Source organism: Terrapene carolina, unplaced genomic scaffold, assembly GCF_002925995.2.
Source record: "Terrapene carolina triunguis isolate 2854851 unplaced genomic scaffold, T_m_triunguis-2.0 Scaffold238, whole genome shotgun sequence".
Lineage (NCBI taxonomy): Eukaryota > Metazoa > Chordata > Testudines > Emydidae > Terrapene > Terrapene triunguis.
This window is the reverse complement of record NW_020664589.1, coordinates 15,123,080-15,150,657: the sequence shown is the minus strand read 5'-3', so window position 1 is coordinate 15,150,657 and position 27,578 is coordinate 15,123,080. Positions and strand designations below refer to the sequence as shown.

The following is a 27,578-nucleotide window of genomic DNA, read 5'->3' as shown; positions in this document are numbered from 1 at the left end:
GAACTGCATAAAAAAAACACTAGAGGAGCAAGAACTGCAAATGTTTCCTGCCCCTTCCCCTATCCCAGCTAGCCCCACTGTCAAACCTGCAAGGGCTTCATGTTTCAATCCCCTGCCCCCCACATTCTGCTCCTGCCTCCTAAATTACAAGTGATAATTTCCTCCTCGTCTCTCTCCAGACTGCGCCATCCTTCACTGTTTCCCCAGTCTCACTGGCCTCTCTCTCTCTCCTTACTAATCTCTGTGATTTGTGCTCCATGGAGCCTTTGGGGACACTGCTAACGTGGAAGAATGAACGATGCTATCCAAAGGGAAGGCACCAGTTGTCGCTTGAAGGGAGCTGAGAGCCTGCCTTCCCTGGCAGGGAGGATTCTGTAAGCATCTGTGCACTAGGTTACCACCTTTGAAATGCAAAAAAACCACCCACCCCACAAGGCAAGTTGGCCACAACCCTGATCCCCCCCCCCTTAATCAGCCACTTCTAGTATCTAGAGAAAGAACCCCTATAGATAAGATTGGTAACATCACTGATAACAAACCAGTGTTTGGTTTATCAGCACATTTTGCCAGCCAGTCTTTGTAGTCTGTTTCCTTTCACCAGTTGTCCTTGAATGTGAAGTTTCTGACGTGAGCTTTTTTTTCTGGAGGTGTAGTAGGATCACTTGCACCATCGCCCTGATCTCATGTGTCTCCTCCCTCTCGCGGGACTCAAGCCCTCTTTCACACTCGCACGGCGCGCTTGCGTATTGGTGGGCGGACAGCTGATGTATTTTCGACGGTTTTGATCTGTTGTTGCTTAAACTGCAGAAGTGGGAACACTGCAGCATCTTTAGCTGGGCACAGAAACTTTTACCATTCGATATCCCAGTGTAGTGTGAGAATAATGCAAATCTTTAGACCCAGGTAAAAAAACCTGCAGATTACATATTTTTCCAGCAACTGGAAAATCCATAAAAAAAAAATGGGCCAGGCCGGTCAAATACCAGCCGGGTGGTAACCCCACTGTGCACACATTAGGCTTATTGACGACTTGTGTCATGGTAGCATCTAGAGCCCCCGGCCAGCCCCACTGTGCTAGGCACTGCACAAGCTTGTAGCAAAAAGACCGCCCCTGCCTTCGGGCGACTACAATCCACCCCTGCAGCAGTGTCAGCAGCCCTCATGGTGTACCTGCAGCGTGAGAAACATTGCTCCAAACACCGGCCTCCTGCCCAGGGGACTGCGGTGCTGGAGTGGTCAGGGGGAAAAGGGGTGACATTTTCTTTCCAGGCCTCAGCCATTAAAGGGGTGACGTTGCGACAAATCCATGCCAGCCCTGGAGCTGGCTTCGTTCTCTCCAGCAGAGATCAGTGTGCTCAGCCACACGCCCAGCGCAGCTGTGAATCCCGGGAACGAGAGCACGTTGCTAGTTCAGGCACCTGCATTTTTATTGCTGTCCCTCTTTCTGAAAGTCCTTCCCTTTCTTGGTCCCAATGCCTGGTGAAATGGGCATTTCCAAGAGGACCATGCCTGCAGCACACTCGACAGGTAGCAGGACCGAATCACCTTCCAGAAGAGTAAGATCCTAACCTAGGGTTCTGTAGGAATTCCATAAAGCAACCAGATATCAGCCTGCTCCCTAGAAAAACGCTGACATTATTTTGCTTCCATTGCTCAGATCTACGCCTGCTGACCCCCTACTTACATGCCATTGTAGTTATGAAATGTGGTTTTCTTATTAAACTAACCCCCCATCCATGTTACCCCTATTCACCCAAACTGTCTTTTAGTTGGATTCTTCCTACTTAATCCTTTAGCACCAGGAGCTGGGTATTTCCCTCTCCCGGACCTTCGTCCATAGCCAGAAACTAAACCCAGCAGACCCTAACTCCCAGTCAGCTAAAGATGCCATTTTGCTGGGTTGGACAAGTAGGAAGTATTCTGGTCTCTCTTAAAAGCTCAAATATTATCCCACAGTTGATTTTGTTTCTCTGCATCCCGGGCTTTGCAGCAACTCCAGCTCATTTACATGTGTATTGCACCGGCCTCCACGGGTGCTGAGGTCAATTGAAACTCAAGAAAAGAGGAGAAATTTATGCAAAACTGTTGATTGCATTTGTATGTAATGAAATCATCCAATATTCATCTGACTATAGACTCTAATCTGAAAGGAGAACTGAAGGACATAAGAGTCACTGGAAAGCAGTAATGAGCTTCTGTAGTGATTAAAAAAGCACTTGAGCTTTCTGAAAATCCAGCCAGAAATCGTGTCTAATCAACACTGAATATAGGTGGCAGAGATTACACTGATACATTTTGCAAAGCTCACTGTCGAAAATGTATGCAAGTTGTAAACTCTGACATGCCATCCATGTTCTGTTTGATACAAATCCAGGAAGCACACAATCAGAGCCCAGGCTCGTCCTCGGTGCGAAGCAATCTTGGTGGCTCTGCTCGATGACTCATAAGGAGCGCAATCACATCTATTTTGAAGAGCAGTGTTGGTTTTTAACTATGTTGAGAGCTTGCAGATTCCTCAGAGTTTTTCCTTCCTTTTGTTTCCAGTTTGCATTTTGTCTCCACGGTGGGTTTTTCTTTTAAAAGGGGGTTGGAATTTCCCCTGGTCCTCGCTCCAAAACCCATGGCTGTCCTCCCGCCACAATTACAAATTCACTAGATCTAACCAAGGGATTCTCAGTAAGCAAGACCGCCGATGTCCCTCTGTGGGGTGAAAACCCCTCAAGCATGGACACAACATGAGGCCTCTGCGTCACTCGTCTGTCCCACCTCAGTCCTCGTTCTCGTCTGAGGCATTTCTGTCCCGGTCTAGTGACGGTCTTATATTGCACACGTCACTGAGCTACACGAGCCCCCAGGCCTCATGCTGGCCCTCTGCAGAGGGGTGAATTTTACCTTTAGTCTTTTTTTTTTAACTCAACCTGGGAGGGACCTTTCCCATTCATTTAAAATCAATGCCCTGGCTTTCCTTTCCGCGGCCAAGCAAAGCCGGAGCAGGTACCATCTCGCAGTGCTGTGGAGCAGACGCAGCAGCCTCTGCACAATGGCCTTCGAGTGATCTCGGAGCTGTTTCTGGTGGAGCCCAATATAGGTGCTTTCCAAGCAGAAAGGAAGGCACAGACCTTGCCTCCGAGTTTACACCCTAAACGTCAGACAGGCAGGTAAGGGAAAGGGCTCAGACACGTAAGTGGCCAGGATGGGAACACAACAAAATAGGGTTTGAATAGTGCAGTGTTGGGCTGTTGGAGATGTTGGGTTTGCTAAGATAAAGAGGCAGCTCCTTTCCTCTTTTACATGCTATTTTCTACTGCGATCTCATAGCTAGCTGGCTGCCCACTGTCATTTGCAACTAAATCACAAATCAGACCCGGGGGGACAGCCATGGCAGCCCAATGCAGTCAATGGTGTCGTTCTCTTACACTCAGTCTGTTTGGCCCTACGACTCTCATGGCATTGCTGATTTCCCAGTACTCCTAGCGTGGCTGGGATGATCTTTTCCCAACGTTTATCTGCTGGCATTTGCATGTGCTCAGTTGCCTTTTGTTATTGCCTGACTGGGGGTGAAATCCTGGCTCCAGGGAAGTCCATGGGAGATTTTCCATTAACGTTAATGGGGCCAGGATTCCCCCCTGTCTTTCCAACACCCTCTATTATTTCTGTCTTTGCTGCTACTTGCAGCACCTCACTAAGAGCCTAATCCTGAGGAGGAACTGTGGGGGACCAGACTTGGTATTGCTCTGTGCCTTGTGCAGTAATTCCCATAGAAATGGGCACAAAATGCTGCCATACCACAAGGGTAGCGTCTCATGTTCACTTTGCACTTTGCATGCAGGGCCATGGAGGATCTGACTGTACTCTCCATTCTCCCCTGGAGTTACTCCAGATTTATACCCAGGAAAGGGGAAAGCAGATTCAGCCCAACTGAGGCCCTCACAACGTTGCCCAAATTCCATATTGCAGCGCGTGTAATTAATTTGCTCTTTATTGCCTCTGCCACATGATTACTATGGTTCTGAAAACCAGCCAGAACAGTGATTTCTGTTGCACCTCCAAGGCCTTCTCTTCACAAGTCGACCTCTGAACATTTCCACTCGTTTACCCCCTCCAGCCAGTTCTCCACACCAGTGCCTGTGCGAATCCAGGTTTCCAGGGCTGCTTGCGAAGTGCTGCGTCAGAGGCTTTCCTGCAGTCCGAAGGGGTGACACCAACTGGCGTTCCGCGTTGGCTGCGTGAACGGAAGGGTGATCCACATTGCCTGCCATGATGTGTTCCTTCTAGGTCCACGTTGTTCACACTTGTCCTGCTGTTACCATTCTGCTGGGCACGAATTGCAGTGACCACAAGGGAGTTACATGGGGAGAATTCAAGCAGATTTTAGCGCTCAGTGCTTATCTGTTTCTTCTTACTACTGGTGCCATTCTTTTACGAAGGGCTGGCTACCCTAACTTGCATAGCCATTGCTCTTTTTTCCCTGTTTTTAAAGACTGGCCTCCACATCTGCTTTCCCCTCCCTTCGCGCCCCCTCCCCAATCTCTGGCACCACCCTGCTTTGCCATGATCTGAAAATAACTGCCTGCGGCTTAGTAAATTCATTAGCGGACTGACTCTGCCTAAACCTCCGGTTTGATGGAAGAGAATCCATCCAGCGGAGGTTGGACATGTCTGCGTCCTTGCTGATGGAACCAATTTCCTCTATTCTTGGCCAGAGGCCGGCAGCCTTCAGGACCCACCGTAAGGTGCACAGGCTCAGGGATTCACTCTTCAAGTGGCTCAAGATGCACTGGCCATTGCACGAACCATGCCCAGCCTGTCTGGTATTGTTTGGTGTCATGGGTTTAGTTAATGAGGTGGCGCTAGATGCTATGGTAATGGCAGCTGTAAATTTACAGCTGTAAATGTTCCAGGGAATTTCTCCACCTAATGCTCCCAGAAACAACAGGCAGTGTCTGGAGCTCCATCAATGGCCTCGGGAGGTCTGTGGGGGGCAGCAGCAGGAGCCCACGACTGACCCCACAATGCCTTTCTCTCCCCACAGGTTTCCTCTAAGCATGGCAGTAGATGAGGCGTGCACAGCCAGCCCTGGAGTAGGTGAGAGTCGTTCGAATGTCAGGCCAGGTTCGATGGTGCTGCAATTAGTGCAAGTGCTTCTGAACTCTCATGTCTGCTCCACATAAAGATGGATCTAAGAGCGCGGGCATCGTTCCCCACAGTCACCTCTATGCAGGTACGAGGGGAGCTCTTCTGGTGGTGCAGCCCAGCAGCCTTGACGACGGGCAAAAAAAAAACCCCCAAAAACTATTTGATAAATGTCAAAAGAAATAAAGTAATCAGCTGAAAGCAATTTGCTGAGCCGTGTAACCGCCTTGGGCTTACCATTTTCCTTTATTCATTTATCATGATAGACGCTTTCGGCCAAAATACACAAAGCAGAGAAATTGTTGACATGTGGGGCCCAAGTATAGAAAATCTTTCATTCCCGCCCCCGCCCCCTGCTCTGTGCACAAAATAACTTTCTTTTTTTTTTTTTTTTTGGTTGTTTATTTAAAGACTACAGAGAACTCGGCGCTGCTTAGAACCGAATGGCCTTTGGAGCAGGGTTACTCCCCAATTCATCATTTCCTCTGTTTATGAAGATAAACTGTGTTCTTGGGACGTACCTGCCGATAGTGAGGGGCAGGAAGCTGCTACAAAGCATCCAGCACTTAGAGCAAGTTCTGCTCCCCCGGTGCCCCAAACCGTGCACATGATTCCCATTGGAAACTGAGATCCTGCAGTCGGGGAGAGGGTGGGGGGGGGCGGAATGTGGCTTTCAGGAGGCGTCTAGCGCTGTGCTTTCGAGTTCTCGTTAGGTGAGTTTAGTGCTGGCCAAAGCTGCTGGATTGACAGCTCGGGAGTTTCAAATCTTCTCTGTATCCATGAAACCGCTACAGCCTGGGCAACAGAAATACCATCCTCCCTGCCCCACCCCTCCCAGCGTGGCTCTCTCTACGCCTGAACGGGTACAGAGTCATCCAGTCTCCTTGGCCTCTCTGCTAAGGGTGCCAACAAACATGAGGCTCACCGCGCTGTTCCCCCCGCAACCTGCACCTGATATGCACACTGGTCCACTGCGGACTGGCCTGAGCCCATCAATGTGCCTCACGCAAGCCATTGAGCGTTGTGGCTTTGCTAGACGTAACCGCAGCCTCATTCGGCCACTAGGAGATTTGGGCTGCCCTGCCAGGTGTGCTGCAACCCGTCTGACACACCGTGCTGGGAGCCTTTGCGTGAACAGGGGCCAGGCTGCAGGCGAGCGGTACGTAAACTCTCCTGCAAAGGGAAGGGGATGGAGTGACAGGGAACTGCCTGGTCTGTTTTTTAACATCTCTGTTTGATTTTATTTTAGCTGAAAACAAATGACCTGGTTCACAGCAGGGCAATGAACATGTGAGTTTCCCTTGATCGCTTCCCTTTCTTCCCCCAGCATTATGGTTAGGGGTAGCTGGAACCCAAAGGAGCCTGGGAAGGCTCTAGGCAGAGCCTTCAGAATTGAGAGGTACACGGGGCCTTCTCTGAAAGGAGGATCCTGCGAGACCAACCTTCTGCTCAGTGTGGCTGGACTCTAGCTAGTGAAAGCCCTGTTTTTTTGAGCACTCCTGTTCCATTGGGACAAATCTATGCAGTGCCCTTGTCCAATGCATGAGTTTCAGCCAAGCCGCCTGGGGGAGACACCTGCAGAATGGCCGGGTGGCCCTGCTTGCTGCTATTGACTTGAAGGCCCTGTCTATACCTGGTTAGCAACACTGATATAGTTACACCAGAGAAACTGACCCTAGTGTAGACAGGCCCTAAGTGGGAATTTCATGGCAGGAAGTGTAAGAAAGAGATCTGCAAAGGGGACAAACATTCACTAATCTGAGCACCCCACCGCTCAGTGCTTTAATGCCATTGGCAGGGAGAGGCTGCTGCCATGGTGAAGGTTGACAACTAAGAGCCATTCCTCAGTTCCTCTTAACCTTATTTTATCCAAATTCAGTTGTCATTGCTTGAATCGATGAAATACAGACTAGATTCCCCCACCCCCAACACTCATCATGGGCCAATTCCCTGAGTAATCACAGCATAACTCTACTCGTGAGGTAGGACCCAGTCCACCCTGCCAGTCACACTAAGCAGCTACGGCCAAGCATGGAACATTTGGTCTGCGGTTGTCTGCAGTCCATAGTCACTGCTGACTGTGTGTCTGTCCAAGCTGCACTCAGCCGAGGAGCTCCTTGGTCTTCCCTGCCAGGAGCCTGTCCATCTCTGCTGCAGTGTCGTCTGCCATTTGCTGGATCTGTAGCAACATAACAAGTTAGATCCCTGTAAAGATGGGACACAGGCAATTCCTAACGCAAAGCCCAAGCTCCAAAGCAACCCCGCAGGCAAAATTCTGTTCTCAGTGTAAATCTGAAGTCAGTGGAATGTTCTTGTTCTTGGAGTAACTGAGCCGGGAAGCCAACTGACTGTGTGTGGAAGATCGGAAATACATTTCACAAGCTGTCAAAACCCCTGACAGATGCATGTTCCCACCAACACAGGAACAGGTGCACGAGGAAGGGTCCGAGCACGCGTGTCTCGGAAATAGGCTCTCCTGATTTCTAATCCTAGCTCTGACACTATTTCCTGCTGCAGCCTTGGGCAAGTCACTTCTCTGTGCCTCCATTTCCCCAGCTGTAAAATGACGGTATGTCCAGTGACCTGTGTGACTCCTCCATCAGCATCCAGTTCTCCCTTAGCCAGATCCCGTCAGTGGCTGAATCTCCCACACCCACACCCACGCAGCATTTAACCTACTCTCCGTACAATCCATTCCGGTCTCTGAACGGCTCCTAGTGAAAAGCTCTTGGCTGAGACTGACCAGTTGCTCTGCCAAGTCCTTATTTAATAGACCTAACGTGGTGGGACAGACTGCCGGTGAAACCGGAGGCCACCAGATGTCAGAGCCAGAATGTAAAGGACTCGTCTCCTTACTCGCCGTAGTCTTCCTGCTGTTGTAATGAATTGTGCAGCAGCAGCCACAGTCTGCTAGTGGAAGCTTTTGTTTTTATTTGCAGATCAAGTACCAGACAGATTTACTCCCCTCTGTCATGGGGAACACAGCACTATTCCAAAAGCCCAGCCTGGTGCTCCAGGATCATGGTAATAAGAACGGAGACAGGCCAAAATTTCAAAGGAACCTCCTAAATTGTGCTGGCCAGAGTTGTGCATGCACCTATTTGGGTGCAAAGCCATGTGTAAGTGTGCGATGGGAATTTGCATGTGCAATACAGGTAGAGATGATTGTTGGGCATATACCATCGCTATTTGTGTGCAAATTTAGGGTCTGCATGCTCCAATCTTACAGGGCCTATTTAGAAGGGTCTAGTATCAATGTGGTCCCCAGTTTTTAAGGATCCCAGGTACGTGGGAGGTGAACTTGCCTTATGTTGAAAATCCCTGGCACAAGCAAAATCTGAGCTGAGACACTACCAGGGCCGGCTCCAGGGTTTTGGCCACCCCAAGCAGCCAAAAAAAAAAAAAAAAAAGCTGCGATCGCTATCTGCGGCGGCAATTCGGCGGGAGGTCCTTCGCTCCGAGCGGGAGTGAGGGACCGTCTGCCGAATCGCCGCCGAATAGCTGGACGTGCCGCCCCTCTCCGGAGCGGCCACCCCAAGCACCTGCTTGCCAGGCTGGTGCCTGGAGCCGGCCCTGGACACTACCCCACAAATACAAGAAGCCACCTGACTGCTCTGGAAGAACTGGGGTTTGTTTATAACATGCTACCTCTTTTTGCTTGCACAAACTTTTATGCCAGGAAGTGTTTATCAAAGGTGTCCACAGCACCAGCTTTTGGGCACACGGACACATTCAAAAGATAATTCCTGTTTAACCCCAAAGCATCCCCTCCACCGCAAGAGCTAATGCTACTATGGCTTTGTCTACCCCAGGAGCTAGAGACGGGATTCACGTGCTCTCACTAGCTCTCATGGAACCAGTGCGGATAGAGATAGCAGAGCAAATGCAGTAGCACAGCGGAGCTCTGTCACGTACAATTCCCCGTGGCTTAGCCGTGCCTCCAGCACCATGGCCTGTGTCCCCACGACGGCACTGCTGTTTATTCTCGCGCTGGCCCAAGCAGGGAAATCACACCCCTCGCTCACAGTGTAGACGTAGCTAAAGTTAATGTCTACCAGCAGCGAGCATGCAAAGGAGTGCTCTCTGCTATATTCCTAGTGCTTACTGCTAACAAACGAGGCCTTAATTCAGCAGGGTACTTAGGCATGTGCCTAATCTTAAGCATGAGTAACTGACTTCAGTGAGACTGCCCATATGCTTAAAGTTAGGCATATGCTTGAGTATCTTGGTGAATCTAGCCACAAAGCCATAGCAGAGTTCAAGGTTACTAACATTTGATTAGTGTTCATTTCATTGTAGTCAATGGAGCAATGTCGACTCCCACCAGCTGAGGATCTGGCCCTATGTGCTTTGCAAAGTCCATGTGCTCTTCTGGCATTGCATAAATGACGATGATAAAACTGCCCCTGAAGAGTCAAGCAGCAGGGTTGGACTCTGGCCATCCTGCTGCAATAGGCTTGGCAGGCTACTGAAGGTTTGTGGGGACCTTTACTACCCCCTCCCCCTTCAATTTGCACGGGTTCATGCCCCAAAGTTGACTCTGAGTTTCAGGTTTGAACAAATCCAAAATCACTCCACAGAAGGCAGAGGGAGCAGCAGTTATGACTTGTTAAAAAAAAAACACAAAAAAAGGGCCATGCCCACCCCAGCCCCAGGCTCCCCTCAAACCCAGCTCCTAACAAGGGTTTCCTGAAATCTGCGTTTTTGTTACCAAAGTCTGGCACAGCTGGATCTTTCGCATGGGCCAGGGCCGTCAGGGAGGTCAGGAAACACACCCAACGCACTCCTGGGGAGAAAAAATACCTGCTTTTCTACCAGCTTAATGGTGTCTTCAGACACTGTGCTCTTGGCCTTCTTCACGTGGTTCACAGCGTTACTCCGGACCTTTCGCAAGGAGTCCTTAGCCTTGTTCGTAAGCTGTTTGGCGAGTTTGGCCAGGCTTTCACGGTGTTCTCTTGTTACCCTAATCAGGGAGAAGTAAAGGGCGTTAGGGGTAGCATGGACCTGAGCTGTTCCTTGTGATGTTATGCATGTGCAGGATAAACCAGCAAACTGAGGAAGTACAATCCACTGATCCTGTCCACGCTGGCCTCTTTCAAACAGTTCCTCCAGGGTCTGGGACCGACGCCTTTCAAACTAAGTCATGTAAGTCTCAGGGCTGGAGTGGAAGGCAACAAGCATGGCAGTAGCTTAGGGATTTGGATCAGATCTTATTACGTTTATGGTTTTCTGTGCAGTGCCTGAAAACCATGCTGAAATGTTTAGGCTTTTCTTTTTTGTGCTGCCAAGGCATCTGCAAGCGTGAAGAGGGAATATCAACCTCAAAACTTGAGACGCTGAGCTGAAAAGTGTGATCCTGCTGTAAAGCTGTGAAGGGGCAGGAGGAAACCCCCTCGCCTCTCCTTGCAACTGCAATAGTCTGAAAAATAGATCTGGGAGCTATACAGCTTACAGGGTGAATCTCTTTATTCACCCGTTTTCCAGTCATCACTAGCATGCGGGAACCAGACTGGTATTTCCACTGTATTTAACATGCTGTTTGAGAAGAGACCAATACTGCAAAATTTTCTAAAATAATGATTTCAATTTATTTGTATCCAACTCTAGCAGACTGAGATTTCAAACTCAGCTCCTCACAGTGGGTCAGGCGCTGCAGTCAAACACAGGGAAAACTCCCATGATTCCCCGGTCGCTTCACTTTCTAGATCAGAAAGGAGAGGCATGTAGGTTCCTGAGCATAAGAATGGGGCATTGGAGCTGCAGAGACGCTGCCACCCTCAGAGGCCCTGGTCAAGTCATTTAATCTCTCGATGCCTCACTCTCCTGGTGTGGAAAACGGGGCTCTGACAGCACCTATTGTGAGGATTCATTATTTAGCTAATGTTTTCCAAGTGCCTTGAAGATTAAAAGCCTGTTGCAAGCGCTACATATCATTAGCAAGAGAATGCCTGTCTGCTACGGGGAGATACTGCAGAATAAACATTTCACAGGAGTACTTAGAAATTGACTGCAATAGGCTAGGTCACTGCAACATTAAAGACAAGGCTCTTCCTGCACGGAAATCAGGAAATGGGGAGTTAGGGTTCCCACAGCAATGTTAGCTCTGCCTCTTTGCGGGTATTAATTACAAAGAGTCTTTCATTACCCGGCAGTTTCTGAACCCTTTCCTAGCTTGCTCCCTGTCTGATAAGTCACATTCCCTTTGATTTCTTCGCTCAGCAGCCGAGTTGCTCAAGGCAGATGTTTGAGAGGCCCTGACCAATCACAGGCTCATTCATTTATTTCTACCCCAGGTTGGCAGGAGGGAATAAGGACTTTCCAGAGCTGATTATTAAATTATTATTAGGAATGAATTTAGTGTCTGTAAAAAGTGCAGGATTTGACAGACCCAGAGACCATAGTCCAGGACCAGATCCAGTGCAGACAGTGGCAGTGCTAGCGTCATGACCGCACTGCCCTGTGAACGTGCTGCAGCTGTGGTCTGGAGGCAGGCGTTTTGTCTCCTTAGCCCTTTGTCTCCTCTGCTGAGCTGTGTCCACGGGAAGGGTGACTGTGGCCATAAGTCTAGTGATGGAGATGCCTGGATGGTGACCAGTTTATTTCACACAGGGAAAACATCTGTCATCTTAGACCTGAGCCTGCATTTGAGCCATTGACCTAGGAGTGAGGAACTATGAATCAGAACACCAATCCTTTCAGGGCTTCTCTTCTGAACATTATGAACCAGAAGTCTTGTGGCCTGTGAAAACAGCCACATACCAAAACAGCACAGTCTGTTCATAAGAACAGCCATACGGGGCTGATCAATGGTCCATCTAGCCCAGGACTGTGTCTTCCAACAGTGGCCAATGCCAGGAGCTTCAGACAAGTAATCCATCCTCTGTTGTCCTGTCCCATCTTCTTACCCTTGGAGGTTTAGGGACACCCAGAGTCTGGGGTTGCATTCCTGACCATCTTGGCTAATAGCCTTTGATGGACCTCGCCTCCATGAATTTATCTAGTGATACGGTTCAGAAATAGGGGTAAATGAGGTCAGATTCCCAGACAGCGTTTTCAGGGGAGCATCTCTGGGCATTGGAAATCTCTACATTACTCTTTTCACTTACTTCCCTGCTCGGCAGAGGGTGTGTTGGTCTGTGGCTAGAGCTCCCCACGTGTGGTAGATCCAGTTTGCTATTTGCTGCTCACCTCCCCACACGTGTGAATGTTTTGTGGATCGTGCCGAGGGTATCACTCGGCTGCTCAGGGCTGCTGAACCTTTAAGGAAATGTTTGTTTATGCAGTGCTGCCAGATTTCCTATGCTTCTTGGCACAAGGTCACACATCTCCTTGTCTGTCTTTATTAATGCCCATTTCTGTTTATCAATGCATAGTGACATAGAGCTTTCTTTGGGGGTTTTACATTCCACTGAGATTATATGTAGATTCTGAGCTCCTACCACCAATAATGCTACAAAAATATCTATTTCTTTCAGGCAGCTGCAGCTCCTGCTAAGGAATCCATCAATGCGAGGCTGCTGGTTTTAAAGGCCATCCATCCCCTTGAACGTGGCGATTCTGGCACCAGCTCTGCTAACCTCACCGTTGATCTGGGCACATTTTGTTTTGGACGTAGGAACTGTTGTCCCTGTCTCCTCTTTAAAGCAAAGTGCTGCAGGGGAAGCCTGAGGTGTCTAATCAGAAGTGGGGAAAAGGGTCAAGGTGCCTGCGCCTTTTCCATCTCCCTTTCACACCAGCCCACAGAACCGGCTCTGTGCTGGGGTGTGGACACTCCCCACCTTGAACTCCAGGAGGCTCCTGCTGGGGTGGTGCCGCTTCACATCACCCCCAACATGGAGCTGCGAGCAGATAACCAGGACCGAACCCTGGCTATTTAAAGCTAGTATTTTTTTTAAGTGCACAGGGCTCAGATTGCTAGTGATGTCTCCTCTGTGTCTCTTTCTGTCAGTAGCCAGTTATCCAAACGCGGCCGCATTTCGATGCTCTCTTATGAGCGTGAGGCACATGCACAAACACAGAGGGAAAAACAACGCGGGCCACTTCTGGTCTCCGTTGAAAGACATTTACATTGGTAAGAATGGTTTTATATCATAAATGCTAGGAATTTCCTGTGAGCGAGAGGGATCAGATAGAGGTACACAGGCGCAACTGGATACTCTGCTTGTAGGATTTGAGATACATGCTGAAAGTTAATGTGCAAGATGAATTACCCAGGACTAGGTGAGAATGACATACTCTTGTTATGATGAAAGAATTGGAGTACAAGGTTCCAAAACACTTTGTTTTTTCAAATGACATTTCATGAGCCCATCTGCCCCATACTGGGGACTGTGGCTACTTCTTAAAGAAAAGAATTAAAGCAGAGTCACTGAACTTTCAAATGACTCACTGGACTTTCAGTCACGTGTGTGTAAAAATATTACTAATTTGTAAACAACATCTAGTCTCTCACAATAGATCTAAAAAGAGATGGCCCTAGCCATGAGGCAGTACCACAAAGGGCACAATGTCAGGTCAGATTTGGCTGAGAAATCAAACTGATAGAAATTCTCGTTTTTTTTTTAAACTTGAACAGAAACTTTTTTTAATACAAATAAACATTGCCCATGCAGAGTCTGCAACACAAACACTGAAGCAGGCTTGTGCCAGAGGCCCTAAAAGGGAAATTGACATCAAAGTGAAAGTAGACAAAAATAAAGCTGACTAGTCTCTATTTATTGTCTAAGCTGAGAGAAATGCAAAAACAAAACAAATAGAATACATGGAACAGTTTCACAATCTAATTTACTTTTCTCTGTTATAATAATTGCAGGCCGTGATCTTGCAACTGGATTGATGTGGATGCAAAGTTTGACCCACATGTATCTGGTTGCTGAATCAGGACTGAAATTACCGCGGTGTGTTATCAACACCACCTGACATTTCAGAGTAATTGGATTTTTATTAAAAATGATTCATAGCCCAATAACATCACTTTAAAGGGACACTGTCAAACATGATCAATCACATTTCTGTGTGTGGAAAGTGGTGTATTTACTATAGGTACAAACAACACCTAAAATATTTCTTTCTGAAGAAAGATAAAAGGAAAATATCTCGGGTTTTTTACTATGCACATTTGACATAACTTTTGCATAGTCAATTTCGCTGATGTTTCTCTTGACTAGTCAGTGAGTTTTTCCTTTGTAAATATCAGGAAGCAGAAAATTTTTTATAAAAACTTAAAGAATTTTAAAAAATCCAGGGCATACTATTTAAAAAGGTACCTTTATCAAAAACTGGATTCTTTAAAAAAGTAATTGTTTTGAAACTAATCAAGTTAACACTGTCCTTTTTAAAGGCTAGTTGAACCTGCTAAGAGAACAGGTGGGAAACAGCATTGAATCTGAACTAACGTGGCGACCTGCTGGTCATCTGTCCTCAGTTAGAACTGAGACTGAGACAGAGAGAGAGACTGTGTTCTGTTAAGCTGGGACTCCCTGACCTGCCAAACACCCAGGAAAAATGAAACTAAGAATGACAGCAGTGATACCCCAGAGGGGACGATGAAATAAGCAGGACAGATTTCCTAGTGCTGACTGTATGCGTAGGCCGGCAACACGACTGCAGTCCCCATCTGCAGCACCACAAAAGAAAGCAACAGAACATACACACTTGTTTGACAACACTTTTTTTTTTTTTAAAGGATTTACTGATTTCTGGATTTCTCCTCCCCTGTAATTCATATTCAAGGGTGACCTGAGTGCCCATTAACAATCAAATTACTGTGTGGCAACCCAAGATCCTAGGCAATTATGAAGATAATAGTGCCGTCCTCTTCTGTCCTGCCACCCCTTAGGAAAGGGGGAAGGGGAGAGAGCAGATGAAAAAAAGAGAACCAGCAAATGGAATGAAAATTCCACTCGGCTTCCCTCAAAGCAACAGACAGCAGCAATTAGAGACTTCTCGGATTGAAATACTTGAAACGCAATGTAATTTCTTTAAGCAGATCTGTAACACGAGCAAACTTTAGTTTGTCTATTCTTATCCAAAGTCACCTACTTGGGAATATACATAATATACGGTAAGATTCCATCAGAGGCCCTTATGCAAGTTGTTCCAGACCATTCTCAGAGATGTGGGCCCTAATTCACTGGGCTTGGAATGCCAACTGTCTGTATTTTTGCAACGTTTAGATCTATCTTATGTACCTATCTGGCCCCCATTCCATAGGACAGTGGTGCCTCACAATCTTTAACTTATAATCCTTACTGCACTCTTGTGAGGCAGGGCTGTTATCCCCATTGTACAGATGAGGACACAGAGAGGCTAAGGGACTTGCCCAAGGTCCCACGAAGTTTGAGGCGGAGCAGAAATTTGAACCCAGGTCTCCCAAGTACTAGGTTAGTGACCTAACCATGTATCTAGATCTGTGGAGAAGCATTTTATGGAAGTCAGAATGAATAAAAATGAAGCCATGCTCTGATTGGCCTGTTGGGTTTTTTTGTGATGTAATCTGCATAATTAAATCCCCAATAGAACGGAGATACATCACTAATCTTCAGAGCATCCTGACAGGCTGAGGCCGTAACATACACTGATATCCGCCCCTCCCAGCATCAGCTCTTCTGTGACTGTGGACTTCAATGGGAGATGGATCAGACCCTAATTCATCTCAGGTACACAATGGATATCTGCCCATAACAATGACATATGTTTTGTCAGAAGCTGGGAATGGGCGACAGGGGATGGATCACTTGATGATTACCTGTTCTGTTCATTCCCTCTGGGGCACCTGGCATTGGTCACTGTTGGCAGACAGGATACTGGGCTAGATGGACCTTTGATCTGACCCAGTATGGCTATTCTTATGTTCACACTCCAGTACATTGGTTTGTATCCAGAAGTTAATGGACTTACTCTGGATTCGTACGGCTATAAATACAGGAACTGTTTCAGCCACCACAATAATGCAGCTGCCTCTGGGGTAGAACTTGACGGCTGTTTAACAGCTGCACCACAATACTGCATAGCAGTTTAATGGAAATAGTGAAAGAAGCAGACAATTACAAGTTCCCTCCCTGCCTCCTTGGCCATCACTCCCTCCTGCCACTCCTTCGGCAGCTGGATGATGGTTCATCTCCATGTTACTGATTCATCATTGCATCTAGGTGGTTATATTCTGGCGTAACTCCAGTTATTTACAGTAAGGCAGTGGTGAATCAGGCCGTGAACTGGATACTCAATTCAGCTCTCTTAGAAAAGTTAGACTTTAAGGTGCCTGGCCACTGCCTCTGATGCCTTCCTAAATGCAGCGGCCACCCACTGCCCAGCTCCCTTCTGCGCAGGGGGAACTGGAAAACAGCAAGGCGGAGCCCCATATATCAAAAGAATGGATACTGCAATGCTGGAGAATTCGCAGAAACCTCTGGCTTGACACTTGGAAGAGGTTCCATCAGATATTTCTTAAAGGCTTGGGTTTTTTTAAACCCCAGATGTAGCAATACGGAAAGCGACTGTGTCAAGACATTACAGTAACCATGCATTCGTATCCTCCGGAGTATATGCACCAGGATCACAAATGAAATCCACTGCAGCCCATTACATCATCTCACATAACCATGAATTTAGACAGACAGTCATTATAATTACTTACTTAGGAACTGGCACCCGAATTATTATCCCATCTACTTCCGGGTTCAGGTTCATTCCACTCTCCCTTATAGCCTTGATAGCTGCAGCTGTATTCTGTAAACCAGATCAAAAGGTAAAAGGAATTAGTAAATAATTATTACCAGATGCCAGAACTCTGTCGATAGCTGGCAATCCATCTCACCAGAACATGGAAACATTTAGTTCTGTTACCAGTACGATCAGGAAGTTACATTGGTGCAGAGTGCTTTGATCAAATGGAATTGCAAACTACGTCCATTCTTGGTACCAGGGTATTAGGGGGCGGGGAGGGGGAGAAAGCAACAACAAAAGAAAACAGTTTTGTTTCTTTGAAACTATTTGAATGGTTTGAGGCAATGCAGATCAAAACCACAATGAATCCCCAAAGGAGAGCCTGGACTGGGGAAAGGGGAGATGAAAGATTCCCTGCCTTTAAAAATTCCAGTTGAATGTTTTACACTAGAAATTGCATACTGCCAATTTAGAAAAGTTACTAATTTAACTCATGCAGCACTACAATCAAGTTGGGTTAAATCCAGACATTAGTTTGTGGCTGAGGAATGCAACCAGTGCTTTTACAACCAGGCTCAGTTGTATTTATTTAAGTGTCTCATAATTTATTATTTACTTATTATAACTCTTTCCCTGGTAGCTGCTGCGTTCCAGCATCATGTGGCAATGCCAACATTCCAGTACTGCTTTGAAGGCAAGGTACCTGTACACAGGACAGTGCTGGAAAGTCGCTTGGCCCAATACAACAGGTACGCTTGGTAAACAGCAAAGTGATCCAAACCTACTCAACAGCTTCCATGTCACATATTATTGGAGTAAAGACAAACAGGGTTAATATGTTACCTAAAGAAACTGGGCTGATGGGGATGAATCCAGTTGTCTTCAACGGTTCAACACCAGAGCTGAATTTGGCACACAGGGCTTAACAATCCATTTAGACCCTGATTCAGCAGAGTACTTAAGCATTTAAGTGTTATGGACTCACTGACCTGTTTGTGTTGTTTTATAGCATCTGTCTGATACACCTCTACCTCGATAGAACGCTGTCCTCGGGAGGCAAAAAAATGTTACCGCGTTATAGGTGAAACCGCGTTATATCGAACTTGCTTTGATCAGCCGGAGTGCGCAGCCCTGCCCCCCCAAAGCACTGCTTTACCGCGTTATATCAGAATTCGTGTAGAGGTGTACTAGTATTGTCTCGAATGCAAAATAAAGTCAAGTCAAAAGAGCACGAGAGAAAAACACTGAGAATGGACCCAAGCACTCAGGTGCTTGAAGCTAAGCATGTGCTTAAATGCTCTGCTGAATCAGGGCTTTAGACACTATATGTAATAGCCATCTCCCTTATTAAAATTCACCAGTAAGAGAACTTCTTGAGGGACCCACTATAATGTTAAAGGGAGCTGCCTGGCCTCATCAGAACACAGATCCCTTTCTACACAAGTTATTCTCAAATGCATACATCTTTTGCTTCATTTTATCTCTGTATGATCCATGAAAGACAAACCTGCCTCTTTAACAAAAATTATCCCTTTCAAATGCAAGGTTTGGTTACAATCCTCTCTATCTCATGAGATGTGGTGTAGCATCTTGGGAAGCAAATAATCAGTTCTTTTTTAGTACAGCATTTGGAGATCTGATGTTATAGAGGAAGGATGCAAAGAGTGTGTCTCATATTCAGAAACAGCAAGCATTAACTGTCCCATTTGAAAGCAACCCGATCAATCCCAAACTGGACTTTTGTTGGGTTCCATTGTTCAGCGATTTCCGATCATATAGTCAAACACTATGGTCTTGTTATAGCTAAAATTAGTCAAAACAATAGTAAAGAATAAAATTGTCAGACACATAGAAGAACATAAAATTGTTGGGCAAAAGTCAACGTGGTTTCTGTAAAGGGAAATCATGTCTTACTAATCTATTAGAGGTCAACAAACATGTGGACAAGGGGGATCCAGTGGACATAGTGTACTTAGATTTCCAGAAAGCCTTTGACAAGGTCCCTCACCAAAGGCTCTTAAGCAAAGTAAACTGTCATGGGATAAGAGGGAAGGTCCTCTTGTGGACTGGTAACTGGTTAAAAGATAGGCAACAAAGGGTAGCTATAAATGGTCAGTTTTCAGAATGGAGAGGGGTAACTAGTGGTGTTCCCCAAGAGTCAGTCCTAGGACCAATCCTATTCAACTTATTCATAAATGATCTGGAGAAAGGGGTAAAAAGTGAGGTGGCAAAGTTTGCAGATGATACTAAATTGCTCAAGATAGTTAAGACCAAAGCAGACTGTGAAGAACTTCAAAAAGATCTCACAAAACTAAGTGATTGGGCAACAAAATGGCAAATGAAATTTAATGTGGATGAATGTAAAGTAATGCACATTGGAAAAAATAACCCCAGCTATACATACAATATGATGGGGGCTAATTTAGCTACAACGAATCAGGAAAAAGATCTTGGAGTCATCGTGGATAGTTCTCTGAAGACGTCCATGCAGTGTGCACAGGCGGTCAAAAAAGCAAACAGGATGTTAGGAATCATTAAAAAGGGGATAGATAATAAGGAGAATATATTATTGCCCTTATATAAATCGATGGTACACCCACATCTTGAATACTGCGTACAGATGTGGTCGTCTCATCTCAAAAAAGATATACTGGTACTAGAAAAGGTTCAGAGAAGGGCAAATAAAATGATTAGGGATTTGGAACGGGTCCCATCTGAGGAGAGCTTAAAGAGGTTAGGACTTTTCAGCTTGAAAAAGAGGAGACTAAGGGGGGATATGATAGAGGTATATAAAATCATGAGTGATGTGGAGAAAGTAGATAAGGAAAAGTTATTTACTTATTCCCATAATACAAGAACTAGGGGTCACCAAATGAAATTAATAGGCAGCAGGTGTAAAACAAATAAAAGGAAGTTCTTCTTCACACAGCGCACAGTCAACTTGTGGAACTCCTTACCTGAGGAGGTTGTGAAGGCTAGGATTATAACAGCGTTTAAAAGAGACTTGGATAAATTCATGGAGGTTAAGTTCATTAATGGCTATTAGCCAGGATGAGTAAGGAATGGTGTCGCTAGCCTCTGTTTGTCAGAGGGTGGAGATGGATGGCAGGAGAGAGATCACTTGATCATTACCTGTTAGGTTCACTCCCTCTGGGGCACCTGGCATTGGCCACTGTCAGTAGACAGGATACTGGGCTGGATGGACCTTTGGTCTGACCCAGTACGGTTGTTCTTATGTAAAATGTCATTTTATGAGACACTTTGGTAGCAAACTTCCATCATGCCCTGTCAATTTATTTCATTCTTTAACATAGGCAATAACAGAAGAAAACTAGCCTTGATTTTTTTTCTAACAGTATTAAGTTTTCTTAAAATAGTGCTGCTGTTTCTGTTCCTCTTTTCCTATCATTAACTTTAGCTGCAGGCTACTACAATAGATTGTAGTTACAATGTGCACCATTTATCAATCAAGGCACTCCTTGAAACTGTGTTGTATTTGCATGCAAACGAACATCGTGTCAACTTGGTGTAAAAACACAATCGCTAGCATTTAAGCGGACTTAAAAGTTAAGAAATGCTAAAGACATTGAGAACAGAGAAAACCTCTAGCAGATTAGCTCAGCATTTTAAAGCCATAAACATGTGATGTTACAAACCAGTGTCTGGGCTATGGGAAGGAAATGTTCAGTTAAAGCAATATTGTTTAACATATACATTGGCTGAGACAGAGGAAGGGGAAAAATACAATATTACCCCCACCCTGTTCCAGCAAATGAACTATTCCTGTTAGAAAAACAAAAAACTCACAAAACATCTAACTGTTTTTTCTAAACCTTGCACATGACTAAGGCAAACGGGGTTTGGCCCAGGGGGTCCGTTTCCACCGTGCTTTTCTCTCACATGCTCTTTTGACATAATGTTTATTCTTTGTTTGATACAATGCAAGCACCAGACAGATGCTGTAAACAATACATCCAGGTCAATACGTGCATGAAGTTATCTTGGTATTACCCCATCCTCCTACATCCAAGCAGTAGCCCCAGGTTATTGCCATCAAACAGATTACATAACAACCTCAGCTGGAGAAGTGTATAGTCAAGAGTTAAGTGGTACCTGGTTTGGGGAATAACTAGATTTGGGGTGATGATACAGAGAACAATATTCCATTTCTAGGCATTTGGTTCAAAGCCATTCTCACTTCCTCACTGCAGCTGGGCTGAGTCCCACAATGACTTATTCAAACCTTCTCACCTGTAAACTTTAGGGGTTCAGCTCTAGTGGGACCTAGATCTGAACAGCTCACAGGATTGGGCCCATAATTCTTGAAAGTTATCATGCACTGGATACGTTTTAAGAAGCCCTGTGGCATCAAGTGCCCTATAACGACCTCCTTGGAGACTTTGCTGGCTTAATTAATTGGGAGAAGCCTTTGAAAAATAAAGATAGATAAATGTTGGCAATCATCCAGTTCTAGAGCTGGGGCAATGGCTGACCCTGTGCCCGCTAATACTAACAAGGATCTATAGAGGTCAATGAGACACTTTACAGTCACTTTTCTGAGCAAAAGCCCTCTCTGTGGGACTGATAATGGTGGAAATTAAATGCCCAACTTTGCTCCACTATGGGAGTGGCACAATCTATTCAGAAGTGGATATGCTACTTTTGCCACAAACTTTCAGAGGCTGACATTGACACAAGTGAAAGACAAATAATTTTCATAGGAGTTCCAGTCCTCTACCACCATGTAATAGTTTCATGATATAGACTAGTCTTCATCAGGAGCTGGGCTGGCATAAATAGCAGGATAAGATCTAGCATTCTTACTGTATGCATAATTCCTGAGTCAATGGGAGGTTTATATGTGTGCAAAGAGTGCTGTATGTGACACAGATACTGGAGAGGGAAAGACCTTTTAGGCCATGGCAAAGCAGAATTTTCCTCCATATTATATTATCTCTAGCTTTATTCAGGCCAGTTTTAAATGACTCAAGTGATAGAAGACTATTCCACAAGGCTAAAACTCTCTCAGGATTTTTTCCTCAATACTGTGCCAAATTCAATCTAAGCATCATGTAGCAATGGCAACATTCCAGGGCTGCTTCAAAGGTGAGGTACCCAAAACACAGGACAGCACAGGAAAGTCAACACATACACTCAGTAGTGAAACATTTAGTTCTGTTACTGTCAGATCAGGAAGTGACGCTGATGCAGAATGAAGTCAATAAGAATTGTGCTAATTCTACTGGAGTGGAATTTGCCCCATTCAGTCTAAATTTTCCTTTGCTCAGTTTCATCCTATTATTCCTACAGTAATTATACTCCTTTGGGTTTTGAAAGGAGATAAAAAGCTTATGCCTCTGAGCTGCTCAGTCCCCTTTTCCTTCCATTTGGATCTTCATATCCCTTCAATCGTGTCCACGTACCTCTGGAAAACTAGCCATATTTACTAGAATGAGCTGAGGAGATTTCAGCGAGATTTGTCCAAGCTGGTTTAATGGAAACTTTCCATCTTTTGTTGTCACAGTTATATGATCAAGAGCGCCTTAAAAATAAACCAAAATAACAATAGCATGTCAATATTACACAGCACTTTTATGTTTAAAAAAACTGAACAGCATTGCAATTACAATATGCATTCATACTCCTACTTCTTCATATTATGCATACAGACATTAGAAGAAAAGACAATATATTTTTAAAATAGGTCTGTTCTTCCCTGGCAGAACAAGCAGTCCTATTCGTATTTATACATCCTTGCAAGCCAAACTTCATAGGATTATGCTAGTGCATGAAAACCAGAAAGTGAAACTCACTAGTTCATTTTTCATTGCCAGAATGAAAAAGGTAAACAACGAACATAAATAGTAAAGTGGAAATTATGTATTTAAAATTCTTGCAATATAAATGATCTAAGTTCTTATAACACAAGTAAAGGAGATTTATATGATTTTTAAGCTGGTGGTGTTCCTCTATGCCCCCAGATTCTTTACTAAATCCCCACAGGAGGTGCAGTTCACTGTCTAATTTAAAGTATTTTATTTCACTCTAAGATCCCCTTAATCTGCTTTGTAGTTTCTGCTGCAAAATGTTAACAGGCCAGAAAGCACAAGGGAGATGGGGCACTTTATCAGTATGATTTAAAAAAAAAAATAACTGAGGTTAAAATAAATAGTTAAGCAATTGAGCTGCACATTCTAACTCCATTAGAGACTGAGTTAGGGGTGGTGAATGATCCGTATTTGGCCATTGTTTAATGTTAAATTTTCTCCCTGAAACTGGATACGCATTACAAATGTGTGTATTCAGTGTGCTAGAGTAACTGTAGCTTGGTCAAATATATTCACGTTTCTTTATGAACACAAAATTCACTAAGTGAATAGGGTTTGTAAAGGTCACTAACCACAAATATGCATTGCAGAAGAAGTCTGTATATGCCAGACACCAGCCTGACGGCAATTTCCAAAAGGCTAATTTAATGGCAATTGGATTTTTCCTGCCCTACTGCACCATTAGCTGACAACTTGCTTCTTCATCACATCTGCAAACAGTTCAGTTAGACATTTTTGACATCACCCACTTACAAAAGCCATTTTCAGGAAGTTATTAACAAAAATGGATTCTTCCTGGTCAAGCTCAGGGTGAAGAAAGTCTTTAGTTGGGGATCTCAAGGTTGCAGTAATTGGGTGCCCAGTGAGTAACTCAATAAAAAGAAAATCAATTTGCAGAAAATGAAAGACGCAGATCTGGGCTGGAAAGGCTCAGCGGATTTATTTATAGACAGTAAAGAATTATACAAGCAAGTTACTGACCTGGTGAGGTTCTTATATTGAGATTTTTCCCAAATTCTTCCTTAAGGACTTCCACCACTGCCTGCATTTCACCATTTACCTCCCCTAGACTGATAATATCTTCAACTAAGGCAGCATTGATATTCACTCTGGCTTGGGTCTCTCCTTTACCTTTAGCTGAAAATTTAACACACAATTAATTTCTATACCACTGAGGCCTGGTCTACACTACGGGATTAATTCGGATTTAGCAGCGTTAATTCGAATTAACCCTTCACCCGTCCACACAACAGAGCCATTTAGTTCGAATTAAAGGGCGCTTTAAATCGATTTCTGTACTCCACCTCGACGAGCGGAGTAGCGCCAAAATCGATTTTGTTAATTCGAATTAGGGTTAGTGTGGCCGCACACAACCGAATTAATGTGATTAAAATAAATGGGGTAGTGTGGCCGCACACCACCGAATTAATGTGGTTAAAAACCGAATTAATGTGCTTAGTGTGGCCGCGCACAATCGAATTTATACAACCTGTTTCCCAAATTCGAATTATCTAAATTCGGATTAATCCCGTAGTGTAGACATACCCTGACAATACCATGGTCTTTTACTGAGTAATCACATTAGAAAACAAAAAGGTGCTTTTGCAACTATTTCAGATTAGTAACTGGAATTTAGCATAAATTGAAATATATTTTTAAGATGGTAAATGATGAGCCTGTGATCCAAAATGTATTTGCACATCATGCTCTGTGTGTTTTGTAACACTAATTCCAATGTGGAACATGAAGATTGCTAATTAATGACCTGATCCTGCAAAGATCTCTACAGGTGTGGACTCTTGTGGGATTCCTTTCAGGATCAGGGATTAATGGCCTTACTCGTGCAAATAGTCCGCGCAAGGACTAAAAATATTAGAGAGTTTTGAAGAAAATAAAATGTTCTGGTTACCAAAATAAAGGTACTTCCCAGAGAAAAAGAGATGGAAGGGGATACATAATTAGAAGTGGCAAATTCTAGTAAAAAGGCTTCTTTCTTTACCTTTGGCTTTCTTGGTAGCTAGATGTCTGGTCAGCATTGTCTGGTGGACCACACACTGCCTGCAGCCATTCAGCATCAGAGCTGTATGCCTCAAAGGTACTTGCAGGGGTGGCCTTACTAGTCCTGAGAGAGAATGATGAAGCAGGGGAGGTAGCTGACGGAGACACCTTAATGCCATGGCCATGGCATACATCTACTCTTTCATTCGCCTGGCAAAGAGAAAAATAGGAGATACAAGAACAATCCTCCACAATCATCGTGTAACAATGGTTTCAAGTTTAGTATCAAACTGTCAGTCCATGATAATGATCAGAGGACAACAGGACTGCTTCTGGTCCTAATGAATCAAGTCAGTTTTGCTGCTGATTTCAATGGCAGGATGACTGGATCCAGTATACTCGTATAGCATTAATATCGACATCTGCCAAGGAGGTGTGGAGGCTGCGTTAAGAAGGAAACTCTAAACACAGGTATGAAACCACATTTTTGACAAGATGCTCTATTTATATGTCAGTTGAATACAAATTTAAACACAAAATTCGGTGGCACAAAATTTGAGACTCTAGAATCCCTCGGTCTCCTTCCTGTTTTTAAAATAATGACTATTTATTATTTGTATGGAAGTAGCACTTAGGCCAGGACCCTATTGTGCTAGGCACCGTATAAACAGAACAAGACCCTGCCCCAAAGAGTTTGCAATCTAAATATAAGATGAGACAACAGGTGGATATAGACAGATGATGGAGCAAAGAAACAATATTGTTCAACATGACGGGCAGTGGTATCTTATTCACCCCTATTGCTATACACAGGAATCATTTCACCCACCACTGAAATGCAGCCACCTCTGAGATGCTCAGATACTCAGGTGATGTAGGCCTTATACGTTGCCTCCTTAGCCTTTTAAAAATCCTTAATTAAACCCTACCTCTGCTGTAAAGTGTACAAATCTGACCATCTGGCACTGCTTAGACAAATGGCAAGCATTAAACTGCTTTTGTTACCTCATTCTCCCACTCACCCACACCCCTTATATTAGGCAGGTTTAAAACAAACAAAAGGAAGTACTTCTTCACATAACACACAGCCAACTTGTGGAACTCATTGCCAGGGGATGTTGTAAAGGCCAAATGTATAACTGGGTTTAAAAAACAATTAGATAAATCATGGAGGGTAGGTCCATCAATGGCTATTAGCCACGCTGGTCAGGGATGCAAATCCACGCTCAGGGCAACACTAAACCTCTGACTGCCAGGAACTGGGAGTGGATCACTCTATAATTGCCCTGTTCTGTACACTCTCCCTGAAACTCTAGCACTGGCCACTGTCAGAGACAGGATACTGGGCTACATGGACCATTGGTCTGACCCACTATGGCTGTTTTTATGTTTCTTTTGTCTGTTTTGTCCAACTTCTGCATCCTCTGTGACATTTGGATTCTAAGTTCTCTGGGAGCGGGACTGTTTTCTCTGTTACTTGTTGTCTTGTCTTTACAGCACACAATACAACAGGGACCGTTTGTCCGAGCGCCCACAAAACAAGTGAATAATAATAATACACTACTGCCAACCCCACGCATTTGAATACTATGAGATTGTCTTAAAAATATGATTTTTTTATAAATAATAAATGTGGGGTTCCTTTTATTTGCCACCTTGCTTTTGAACCTCTAGGGTACAGATAAGTCAAATTTTCAAGCATTTTTCAGCAACCAGGAGGGCCATGAACCTCTTTAAAAAAAATTAAATGACAGTTGGGATTCTCCTGTATTCACACGAATCCAGGAGCTGAGACTTATGTAAAAATAACACCTATTGCAAGACCGAACAATTGTGAGAACTGGCAACACTGAGGACGGAAAGACAGAGTAGGATGTGGTGGCAGGTTAGTAACCACACAGCAATGCTGCCCTGCGGTTTAGGACAGGAAGTGAGGAATACCACACCCAGCTAAAAACAGCAATAGGAAATTAGGGAGGCAGAAGATAGTTTCCTGTTTTGGGCTCTGGGGAGGAGTTCACACGGTGATATCAATGCCTTGGGATCTTTACCAGCCACAGGCTCCCAGGGGCTGGGTTTTACAGATCACCCTAGGCACCTCAAGCACAACAGACTCCCCCACCTCCATGACCCTTACACACCCCTTACAAGCCCTATGTCAGAAACCTAGGCCAAGACCCTCCCCTGCCCACCACTTAACCATGCCCCGCCCCCTGCTGCCCAAGCCCCGCCCCTTGCCCCGCCCCCTGCTACTGGAGCTCTGCCCCGTGGTCCATAGCCCCACCCACTACCAGCCCTGCCCCATGATGCAAGCCCCGCCCCTTATCCCTAGCCCCACCCCCTACTCCGGAGCTCTGCCCCACAGCTCCACCCACTGCTCCCGAGCCCCGCCCCCAGGTGCCCTGCGCTCACGAGGCCAACACAGTCCCTCCCCCAGTCCGGACCTGAAGCCCCGCCCACTGCTCTGGTTGCCGTTGCTCGCTCTCCCGGTGCCCGTAGTTGGGCCCCGCGCTCGCACTCGCCGCTCAGCCCCGCGAAGGGGCGCACCGCACCACACGCTGCGCCAACGTCACCCACCTGCGACACGTCCTTGCGTCAGACGTTTGCGTGGCGTGTCACCACACTAGGGGAGGGGGCGGGGCCTAAGTGAGTGGAGGCCCCGCCACTGGCTGCGCCGGTCCGGAGTGCCGGACCCATGGTGAGTGCGGCCTGCGGCCTGGCCCGGCCCGGCCCGGCCTATCCCCCCCGCCCTGTGACCCCGGCCCGGCCTGCCCGTGTCACCCCCGGCCTAACCATAGCAACAGCCCCCGGCCTCGCCCCGCCTGCGCCCTGCTGCCCCCCCCAGCCTCATGCCCCCCCGGCCTCCTGACCCTCCCGTAAACCCTTCTGCGACCCCAGCCTTTCTCTGTACCCCCCCCCCCCCCCCCCCCCCCCCCCCCCCCCCCCCCCCCCCCC

The 27,578-nt window shown here is 45.7% G+C and overlaps 2 protein-coding genes across 4 annotated transcripts in view; one reads left to right on the top strand and one right to left on the bottom strand.

The window, feature by feature from the left end:
• Positions 1-5,359: 5,359 nt before the first annotated feature.
• Positions 5,360-27,177, bottom strand: MRRF (mitochondrial ribosome recycling factor). Of its 2 annotated transcripts, none has more exons than XM_026657244.2 (7): positions 27,068-27,177; positions 24,625-24,833; positions 23,607-23,762; positions 22,221-22,339; positions 16,769-16,860; positions 9,937-10,096; positions 5,360-7,312 (listed from the first exon to the last, which is right to left on the bottom strand). In XM_026657244.2, the coding sequence occupies exons 2-7, from the start codon at positions 24,815-24,817 to the stop codon at positions 7,235-7,237; spliced, it is 798 nt and encodes a 265-aa protein (XP_026513029.1). In that variant the 5' UTR covers positions 24,818-24,833; positions 27,068-27,177; the 3' UTR covers positions 5,360-7,234. The 2 variants fall into 2 exon arrangements, with proteins under 2 accessions (XP_026513029.1, XP_029768583.1); XM_029912723.1 differs by lacking the exon at positions 27,068-27,177 and adding an exon at positions 25,453-25,595.
• A 63-nt stretch (positions 27,178-27,240) lies between these two features.
• The window catches only part of RBM18 (RNA binding motif protein 18), an 18,298-nt gene continuing 17,960 nt past the window's right edge, over positions 27,241-27,578 (top strand). The window contains exon 1 of one of the 2 annotated variants that reach the window (XM_026657248.1): positions 27,241-27,321. In XM_026657248.1, the coding sequence (XP_026513033.1) occupies positions 27,319-27,321 (3 nt within the window). In that variant the 5' untranslated portion in view covers positions 27,241-27,318. The remainder of the gene's footprint in view (positions 27,322-27,578) is intronic. The other variant, XM_026657247.2, reaches the window with a different exon arrangement.